The sequence below is a fragment of the Habropoda laboriosa genome, unplaced genomic scaffold (genome assembly GCF_001263275.1).
Source record: "Habropoda laboriosa isolate 0110345459 unplaced genomic scaffold, ASM126327v1 scaffold113, whole genome shotgun sequence".
NCBI classification, from domain to species: domain Eukaryota; kingdom Metazoa; phylum Arthropoda; class Insecta; order Hymenoptera; family Apidae; genus Habropoda; species Habropoda laboriosa.
The window spans coordinates 510395-520673 of NW_017100216.1; the positions used below are offsets into that span (position 1 = coordinate 510395).

General features: G+C 41.8%; 1 protein-coding gene across 1 annotated transcript in view; it reads right to left on the reverse strand.

The window, feature by feature from the left end:
- LOC108570860 overlaps positions 1-9932 on the reverse strand; it is a 40264-nt gene extending 30332 nt beyond the window's left edge. The window contains exons 1-19 of the mRNA XM_017932788.1: positions 9870-9932; positions 9544-9767; positions 8717-8859; positions 8485-8615; positions 7964-8349; positions 6862-7176; positions 6517-6772; positions 6199-6396; positions 5888-6102; positions 5588-5798; positions 4715-5094; positions 4333-4615; positions 4051-4245; positions 3763-3980; positions 3502-3686; positions 2506-3041; positions 1929-2309; positions 1218-1865; positions 31-213 (exon numbers count right to left, since the gene is read on the reverse strand). Coding sequence (XP_017788277.1) covers positions 31-213; positions 1218-1865; positions 1929-2309; positions 2506-3041; positions 3502-3686; positions 3763-3980; positions 4051-4245; positions 4333-4615; positions 4715-5094; positions 5588-5798; positions 5888-6102; positions 6199-6396; positions 6517-6772; positions 6862-7176; positions 7964-8349; positions 8485-8615; positions 8717-8859; positions 9544-9767; positions 9870-9932 — 5151 coding nt within the window. The remainder of the gene's footprint in view (positions 1-30; positions 214-1217; positions 1866-1928; positions 2310-2505; positions 3042-3501; positions 3687-3762; positions 3981-4050; positions 4246-4332; positions 4616-4714; positions 5095-5587; positions 5799-5887; positions 6103-6198; positions 6397-6516; positions 6773-6861; positions 7177-7963; positions 8350-8484; positions 8616-8716; positions 8860-9543; positions 9768-9869) is intronic.
- Positions 9933-10279: the final 347 nt, after the last annotated feature.

The window sequence follows — 10279 nt, forward strand, 5'->3', positions numbered from 1 at the left end:
ACGAAATTGACCTAACACTCCGAAACTTGCCTCTTTCTTGTAATGGGACAAAAATGCTTGGAACGTGCCCTCCTTGAAAGACGTCCACCATGGTGGAATTTTGGGCTCCTTGAAGCCTTCTGACGTCACTCGAATTATCGTCGACTGAGTATGCTGCATTCTGTCCAGAAGATAAGACTCGTTATAGCCACTAGGCTTCAACATCCTATTTTCCTGCGGATTTGAAGAAAAATTTCGGTGAGTTTTTAGAATTCGTGACGCGAGTGGAACTTAACATTTGAGGCCTTTGATGGGAAAAGGGCACGTACGCCAAAGTGCCATTTCAAGAAAATCGATTTCAAACTTTTTATTATCGTATTACGTAATAAAAAGTAATGCAATTGTAGGACGTGAGATAAGAGCGTTTCAGGTGTGAGGTGTGAATAAGGAGTGTTTGGACCGAGTGACAGTTCTTCTGAATGAAACTGCATACGTGATAAGATCGATGTCTTGACCGAAAATCGGCGCGTGGCAAGAGTGTATGAATGCGTGTACAAATCAGTGATCGAGCATGACCGTGTGTAAGTGAATATGAAAGACAGGAGCGAAGAGAGAAAATACCTACATTAAATAAATACCTACATATACCTACATTAAAAACTTTCCTCTATATTACTTATGCAATTAATTAATATTAATCCAAAACGTCATAGTAGATAACAACATAGGCGGATAAGTTGGGAAATTAAATAAGCGCAACTCATACTAAGGCAAAAAATAATGATAAAAAAGAACAAAAAAAAAAGATTACAAGAGAGAATGTCAAAGATGACGTGTGTTCAGAAATAAAACTATATTCCTATCAAAGAAAAAAACAACGACCACTTAAATTATATCCCTACACAATTAATTCCAAAAGAGAAGTAACATGTCCTTGATATATTAGGACAATTCCGGGAGAGATGGACCAGGCAAGTATTTCCTACATTATGCCATATGTGGAACAGAAAGATGCATTTATTTTACAGAAAGCGATCAAGCGTGGCTCTCGGTGTTTTCTGTTCCATATCTGGCGGATAACGTAGAAAATACTTGCGTGGTCCGTCTCTCTCGCCGGTCCATCTCTCCCGGAATTACCCTATATACTCGAGTCGACGATTTAAACGATTGAAGGAAAAGCGGCACATAAACTTATACACCCTTTTTCCAACAATGGTCTCAATTGTTTAACACTGTACCTCGTACTTCGCGTCAATTGGCAATATATCGATCGTAGTGAACGGTTTCTCCGCGTGAACGATCTTCTCGCAGAAGTTTGTGATGCTCGACAATAGAACCTTCTTCCTCACAAAACTGGGTACGATTAAATATTTGTCGATGTCGCACGGGTGTACCCTGCCGAACGCAAGCTTCTCCACGAAATCGTTCAATCTCTCCGACTTCACGAAAGTGTCAACACCGCTGACAACGAGATTCGGCAGGTCCTCTATCAGAGTCAAGATAGGTTTCACCCTCGTGTTCTCGTAGATGATCCGGAGTTTCTGCCAGACGTCCCCACCGGCGAGTAACTCGACCGTGGCGTCCAGAACTTGGTACATTCGAATGATTCTGGTGAACAGATCCGGTGTACCTATTAACGCGCTCGTTCTCGTCGAATTTTCATTTCTCACGGCGATCGTGTGCACCCAAGTTTGGCCCGCGTTACGAATCATCCAGGTGGTTTCGTTCGACATGTTCATCCAAGTGGTAACGTTGAAGATGTTCGATTTGACGACGATATCTGTTCTCCTCGCTCGAAGATTTATTATCGCGTCGACTAGTTTGGTCACGGAGGAACTTAGACGTGTCGTGCTCGACATCTTGGATCCGCGATTGGTCACGAGGAACTGTTATCGAAATTTGTGGTGTTAAAATGGTGAAAAATGAGAGTTACATTTGGATCTACTTACGTAGTACTCCGCGCTGGTGACAGATTTTAATAATTGAGAAGGATCGAAGGAACAGATCTCCCTGATGAATCGAGTTCGATTCGAAGTGGACCAGTAGCTTGAGTTGAACTGAAAGTCGCACATGGTCTTTCTTACATCTTCGTACGATATCAAATGACCTGTCGTCTTGTTCATCGTGCACAGAGAAACCACTAAAGCAATCGTTTCCTCCGGATGAGTGTCTAGAATTTTCAACAACCGACGCATGTCCCCGCTTTCAACCAGGTCCCAGATGCGGATGTCGTCGTTCTTCGTGTTGAGAGTTTTTACCGCGTTCACGATGTGAGGTAATGCTTCGGCGATACCCTCGATCAACAGCCTGTAGTTGGTCACTTTTAATTCCTGGGAAATAAATAGGGATAATAAATTAATAAATCCTGAATAAATGAATATTAAATATTTAAAAAATAAATGCTAGCAAATATTAGTAAATCCTGAATAAATAAAAAAAGTAAGTATCAATAAATATCAACAAATCCTGAAAACTAAATGTCAAAAAATTGACTATTTAACGAAACACTTCATCCACCTTGTGAACAGGCTGTTTATCGTTCTCTTCGAAAGCATCTCTCAGTTTCTGCAAGCTGGATGCCCAATATATCATTGAAAATGGCATCTCAAACGTTACATCTGGCTTTCTTATGTCATTGACAAGTCTCCAAACTTCAGAACCGAAATCGTAGATACCACCCATGGCCGTCGTCACGTAAGATCGATATTTATCAACAGGCATCCTCCAAACAGTCGACTCCGCCATGTACAAATCGGTATAAGCGTTGAAATTATCAGGATCGAGATCACAGGTGAAATTCTTCAAGATTCTATATTCGTCAGCGCTAAGACCAATAATAGAATCCGACCACAATTCGAACATTTCGGAACAAGTGACACCAGTACTATTCAACGACTCTACTATACGATTATCGATATCGAAATCCGACAGTCCGTTAATTATCGTGGCCAGAACGTAGGGCAGTTTGTCGTAGTAAATTGAAACAGGCGTACTCTTATCGAATCCTAACAAAGGGAGTACGCTTAATCTTGTGATGTTTTCGAAAGGATCTGGCAAGGTTGCTAGAAATACAAAGAACACGAATTATTACATCCCTTTCGTTAACCCTCATACGCTCCTCGTCCTGTACTAATGTGTAGTATCGAGGCTTCCATACCCAAATAGGAATCCGACAAGGGAGAATAGAGAGCGGGTGGTTGGCGTAGCGCGCAAAGTCTTGGCTTGCTAAGCCGAAGGTCCCGGGTTCGATTCCCGTTGGGTCCCTCAATATTTTTCCCTAGGTTCCTACATATGTTTGATTTCTTTCTGAACGTGTTGTAACTTCGTGCATTTGAAATTCACAAATTTAACTAACTTTCAATGAAACATAGCGTAAAAGATTACTAATAACGTTAAGCAAAATATAGAGCGATAATGGGTGAAATCTTACACGAGGATCTCTTGCGTAACTATTTCTGAGGAACGTATGAAGGTTAAAAAAAAATAATAGTACCAACTCTAATGATCCTTCAATCCACTAACCTTCGCTTAAAATCTCGGTTGCAGTCTTTGTTAATTTGTGAACAGCGTGAGAGATAAATTTAGCTAAAACGAGAATACGGTTTTCGATAGAAACCGACGGTTTCCAGACTTCGCTAGCTGAAAGATTGCTCTGAAAAGCCGTCACAGTCTTGTCCAGTTCCAAATCGATGTAACTAAAAGTTTGCCTAAATCACAGACATAAGGAAACACCTGATTATTCACTTCCGATTGGTGATTAATCGGTAACAACGACACATTTACCTCGCGTCGTTCTTCGTATGCACCCATCGTTCCTCGAATATGCTCTTGACTTCGGGCAAAAGGTACTCCAAGTGCTCCCAGAAATTCGGCTGTTCCGCAAGAATAACTTGTTTCGCGTCGTTGATTAAATAGTCGAACTTCTTAGACAATCGACGGAATTTCGCGTAACCCAAAGTCCAATTGAACGGCGGAAGTCGAACGGTGTAGTCGTGCTGTAACTAACATCCGCTTCGTTGAGTTACCGGTGGAAAGGGACGAAGAATAAATATCCCCATTTCAGTTACTCACGATCTTTTTTGCCCTCGTTAACACCGGTTGCTCCTTCCATTCTTGAATAAACAAAGCTGGATTGCACGATATCCTCTCGATCTCTCTTACTATTTCTCGAGTGCCGTTTCGCAGTTCCATGACGAAACCGACGCTCTCGTTTCTTACACACGGCCATTGTTCTTCCCGCGATTTGTAATCATCCAGAACGGATATCTAAGAGACAGAGAGAGAGAGAGAGAGGAGAGAATTTTGGAAATTTTCATCGGTGGAAATTCGACCGGTTAAATTAGATGAACTCACAAGGTGGATCGGTGTCATAGTGACGATGTCGACCACGTCGAGAATCAGAGGTGACATATTTCTCAGGATCGCGCTCAGAAGAATTTCCGTCTGAGGCATGTCCTGCAGCACTTGCGAGAGCTTCGCCACCTGATCGTTCCTTTGAATTTGATCGACGATCCTCTCGACGTTGTCGAAGATCACCGAGGACGCCCAGCCAATCGCGTGCGTCGCCTTCCATCCGTCTTTCATACGGAATAGAGGACTCTCCATCAGATTGAAGAACTTGCAGATCAAACCTACGCTGCAGAAAGATGCAACGTGTCACCGAAGTAAATATCTGTCGTTTGATGGAAGAATTCAAGAGGGATGAAAAGGGCGTTATTATTATTCCTTGCCGTACCTCATCTCGAAAACGTCTTTCGCGCCGAGATCGGTGCTCCAAGATTGTCGAAACGCGTCTTTCAACCGTTCGAATTCAGCCAAATCGTAGTCCGAGTCCTTTTGATAGACCAACGTATCGATGTAACGATAAATCTCGATCGTTTTCACGTTGAAACCTGTCCAATTGAACGATCCTCTATTTCTGTAATGAGCCTCCTCCCTCAGCCCGATCTCCGTCATGTTTAATTCCAGCTCCGTTTGCACGAACCTCGAGAGGCGACAGACGAGCGCTTTCAACACCGTTTTGTTCGAACCTTTTGGGAAATTTAATAAAACCGGTGGATTCGGGTTCGTGCAGTAGGTTCTCGTGAAGTTGTCGTACTCTAGAATTTTCAGAGCCTGTAAAATAGAGAAGACATTCGTCTACGATAGGAAAGGAAAGGATCTCCCACTTGTGACACGAGAGAAAATTTTTGTACGCAATTTACATTGTTTCAAAGTGTGAACAAGATGGAAGAAATGGTAAAATATGAAAAGAACAGAAAAAAATTTGTATTCCATCTTACTTATTATCGAGGTTTTCGGGTGTAAGCCGTGTCCTTATGAAAAAAGTATTTTCACCTTTCGTAAGCATACTTTTTCTAAGAAATACATAAGGGCACGGCTTACACCTGAAAGCCTCGATAATAATTATGCTCCGCTCCGTGAAATCCTTAAATCCGTCCATCTTATTTATCCTTTGAAATCAGAGAAGATAATTAAATCGCCTGTTTTACATGGCCCATCCTGTACATTCACGAGCATGTCTCGCGACACTCCTTCTCTCGAAGCGTTCACCTCGTGCCGAAGCAACAGACGAGCTGATAAGAGAATTTCACGATTGTCCACCAACCTTATCCTTGTCGGTTACAGTCAAGTAGAACGACTGTAGCAGCTGCATCTTCTGTCGCCTAACTTCGCCGATCCAGCTGGTAGGAAATTCTCGCAAATCCTGCAGAATAATCCCAGCGAGCATGTCCATGTTCTCCAAATCAGGTTTAATAGTGACGTAAGATAAACTACGAGAACCGATCATCTTCGCTATGCTCAAATGGATTCCTAAACTGAAGAGACGAGAGAAGACGATAATTCTTGCGTTCTCCCAAAACCAGATGTGTGCTCAGGAAGAAATATGTAACGCGACGTCACTCACATGTTCAATCTTCCTTGAGGATTAGTCTCCTCGAACGCTTCTTTCCATCGTTCGCTAAATTTAAAGCCAGACCAGTCTGGTTCCGGTTTCTTGGATGATTGCAAATAGGACACCAGTTGTTTGGTACTCTTCACGACAGATGTTAGATTAGATTTCTCGATTGTAACCACTTGCTGGAACGCCATGCTGAACATCGTGGACAGCGAGTTGCTCACCTGACAAAGTCATCTCGAAAACGTGAGAACACGAAGAGAGAGAGAGAGAGAGAGAGAGATTCCAGTGGACGAAGGAATCGCGAACGCAATGCTTACGATGCTTTCGAAGTTACTCAGCTCGAAACTTTCGTACACGTCCGAGATGAACTTCTTCCCGGGATCGCTGCACAGTAGTTCGTTGATGTACCTCGATTCGTTTCTGCCGTCTTTGAAATGCTCGAAAACCTCATTCAGCGTCTCCTCTTGGCAAAGAAAGTCCTCCGGTCTCGTGCGCTCAACTTTGTCCACGAATTTCTACGGAAGACGCGTGACAAATTTGACTCTCTCTTTTTCTTTTTTTGTTGCTTCTTTCGATACGTTCAAAAAAGAGGGTAGAATAGAGGTGTGAGAAAACAGATGTGAATAATGGTTAACCTCGACGAAGCTCAATCTAGAGAACGATCTGACGAACGTCCGATAGAAATTCGGATCGACATTCGTTAGCAGCTTTTGCACGGTGTCCTTGTGATTTATGGAAATATCGTGGATTCTGTATTGGACTTCCTCGTGAATGATGGCCGCGTGATGCACCATATTGACGATCGACTGCATGAAGGACACAACGTAGCTGAGCGTGGCTAGAATATTGTGCGACAAAAAATCCCTCAACCCGTCCAGAATTTCTGCTGGTCTGAAAATAACGTTTTAACTTGTACATTTGAACAATACCTATCGGTAACATAAACAGCGTTCACCTGTGAACAATGGAAAATATCTCACAGTTGAATGTCGTCCGCGTAATCGTCCAAGATCTTTTTGGTCAACTTAGCGCCGTCGTGTAAAATTGCGATGCTCAAGTCGAGAATTTGAGTGAAATTCTCGTTGTTCACTATATTGATAGACATAAATTGCACCGCGTTAGTGAGACGATGCACCATAGCGAAAAATCCGTCGGAAGATTCGGTTGTTTGATCATTAGTCATATCTTTCGCCAGCTCCAGCAATTTTTGTATCCTCAGGAACGCTCTGCGCGCGATTATCCAGTCTCTTTCCTTCGAAAACACCGGGTCCAAGATTTCCAATGATCTGTTCACGCTAGAAAGGCGGAATCCAAAATATTCTTTTAACAACTCTTATCTAGATAATTTATTAATTTATGTAACGTAGACGGAGTCTATACTCTGTTTTCAGGATAAATTTTCAAAAATACTCGGAACTTTTTGAAAATTTATTTATCAGACTGTATTCAGGACTAAATGAATTATACGTGCGCTAGGAGGTTTCTTGAAAACTAGCTCATAGAGTTTGATAAACTCCTACTGTTTACTCGTGTAATAAAATTATTTAACCCTTCTGCTACGGCAGATTTTAACGCGTAACGTGGGTGACTGAAAAAGAATTTATTATTTTGGCCGTGTCATTTTAAAATTCGGTTTATCAAGTGCGGTGGAAGTGCGTAAAGAATAAAATTATGTATTAAATTACGGTGGAAGTGCACCAAAAGGCTCCAACAGTATTGCGCGAACAAATTTTCAAAACGCCCGTAGGCGCCAATAGTAACGAAAGGGTTAAATACGTTCCCTTTGCTTCCGAAAAGTTTTTAACACTTTTCACTTACAGGACTATATGCAGTTCACGAAATAGAAGAATTCGTGGAAGGAATTTTGGATTGTTCAAGTTCTAATAACAATAATATTTAAAGTCATTAGCGACTATAAATATATTCAGCGGAGTTTCTTCTTCTATTTTCAAAAAACTAGGCATGTGAGTCCAATGAACTCACCTTGACCAGATACGAGTTACTCGTTGAATAAGGATTCGTTTTCCCGGAAAATTCAGTACCTCGATTAATCGTCCCTCTAATAACGAAAAAACTACTCACAAGGTAAGGTCGATCTCTTTGAACGTGACGTTCTTGAAGAGCATTATCATCTTCGGCATCCACTGACGAATCCTCAAGTACTCCGGAACATACTTCTGCACGGTTCGCAGGTCCAGGATCGTTTCGACCGCTTTCCTCAAGTCCTCGAAGAAATCGTAGTCGCGGAACTTGGCCATTACACGGTCCACCATTTCGAGCAAGCCGGAGAAATCAAGATGCTTGGACAAACTCTCGAGCATGTTCGGTATCATCTCGGAGTCGATGTCACAGAGGATCTTCGAGATTTCTGTGTAGTCTTGATCGTTTGGTAGAATCAGGTACTTCTTCAAACTTTCCGGGGAACAAATCACCCCGTTGATGTTAGACGAGCCAAACGCTTCGACGAGCTGAAATAAAACGAACGAATAATAAAGAAATATGTCGAAAACAATTCTCTCTTTCTCTGTCTATCTCTGTGAATAAAGGTCGATACACGAGAATGAGACGGGTCGTTTCGATTTTTACAGGAATTATATACTGACGTATAGTAATTTTATAGACGAGTTGAACAGTTCGTCGATCAATCCATTCCGCGCGTACGGCATCTGAAGCTTGAGAAGATTCTTGATCTCGTCGTGGTTGTTGAACAGATCGCCCAATCGAATACCTCGATCTAGCCGACAAATTTCGATACACTATATGTATAAGGATGTAAATTCAAGGAATATCCACGATAGTAAATGAGGTGTTGAGAAGTTGCTCGTGCATGCGTACCGAACAACGCCTTGATTTCCGGTCTGGTGAGTATCTGCGCCATTGATTTTAGAAGCTGGATGCTGTTCGGTAGCGTGCCGATGGCGGAAAGAATCGTTCCGTTGTTCAGCATAGGCTGCAGATCCACCACGAACGGACCTAGACTATCGTGGAAATACGTTTCTACTGTGACGTTAGTGATAAATCATATTCTATTCGTTCTACTTTCACGTTTCTTAGTGTAATTTTGAATTCATTGTTCGACTCCTTGCCTTGTGACGAGCCAGACTCAGAGATTCTGACGAAGATGTGACAGAGACAGTAATAAAAATTCATTTGTAAGACTGATAATAGTCAAATTGTAAACGTGAAACATGACCAAACGTGTATGAAAAATTTCAAGTTCCTTGATAATTACTTATCTTAAAAATCGCGTAAAAATTACGTCTCGAAATGGGAATACTCCTTTAACCCTTAACCGGTCACGTGAAATCTTCGCGCATAAAGGGTCATGTGAGACTGAAATTTTTAATCTTTTTCAAAACTCAATAGAAACTGAACTTAAACATTTATTTTTTAATAGATTTACATTAGAAAAAGAAACATAGCAAAATATAGATTTAGCGTAGCAAATTCAATAAATGTCAGCAGATTTATACATGAAGCAGTTTCACAGACGGCACATGACCAGTTAGGGGTTAAAGGTAGGAATGATAATTATCTTACGTTTACATGCATAGTCAACAAGAAGAGAAAAAGAAATGACAAGTGAAGGAATCGAAATTACGGCTAAATAACGGTAAAAGTAAAAGTTATTAGAGAAGGTATAGGAAGTTGGTGGAACTAACGTGGCATTTCTATAAGAAGGAACTTCTTCGTATTCCGATAGGGGCTCGCAGGGGTTCCCGAGGCTGCAAATGAAACTCTGAACGAATGGAAGCAGACCATTCTGCGGCATCGACCTCGCAGGAAATTGGCAAGTTGGATAGTACTTCGGATCCACGTTGTCGCGGATCGTGTAGAGGATCATGAACACGACCACGGGCCATACGAATACCAGTGCCAATATGCCCTAAACATTGAAGTTTGCGTACGTGCTTTTAGCTACCATTCTCTACACCTCCGGTAACTTCGAAGGACCGTCGTTCTTCAAGAAGGACGGGGGCATAATTACCGGTTGACGTTTCCGTACGGTGTAATTTTTCCATAGCAGAAGTCCGATCTGGTCAACCCTCATTTTCACCGAACCAATTTAGATCTGGAAAATGAAACGTGAAAATATTGAGAGATGCAAATCGATAGACTGCACAAAATTGATAAAACTCAGGGTTCGTTTCGTCCTTTGAAACTCCCAAAAATTGATCCTGGTCCTCGTGAAAATTAGGGGAAAAAGCGTATGTAGCTTTTGTTCTCCGCTCTGAAAAAGGGAACAGGGAGAGATAGAAGGAAGGGGAAGAGAGAAAAGTAAATGGAGGGAGAAAGGGAGAGAGAAATGCAGAGGAAAAAAGAGGGAGAGAGAAGGAGAGATGCGAAATTCATGAAAGGCAAGTCTTTCAGAGTAGGACTGTGGTCGTTCGATTTTTG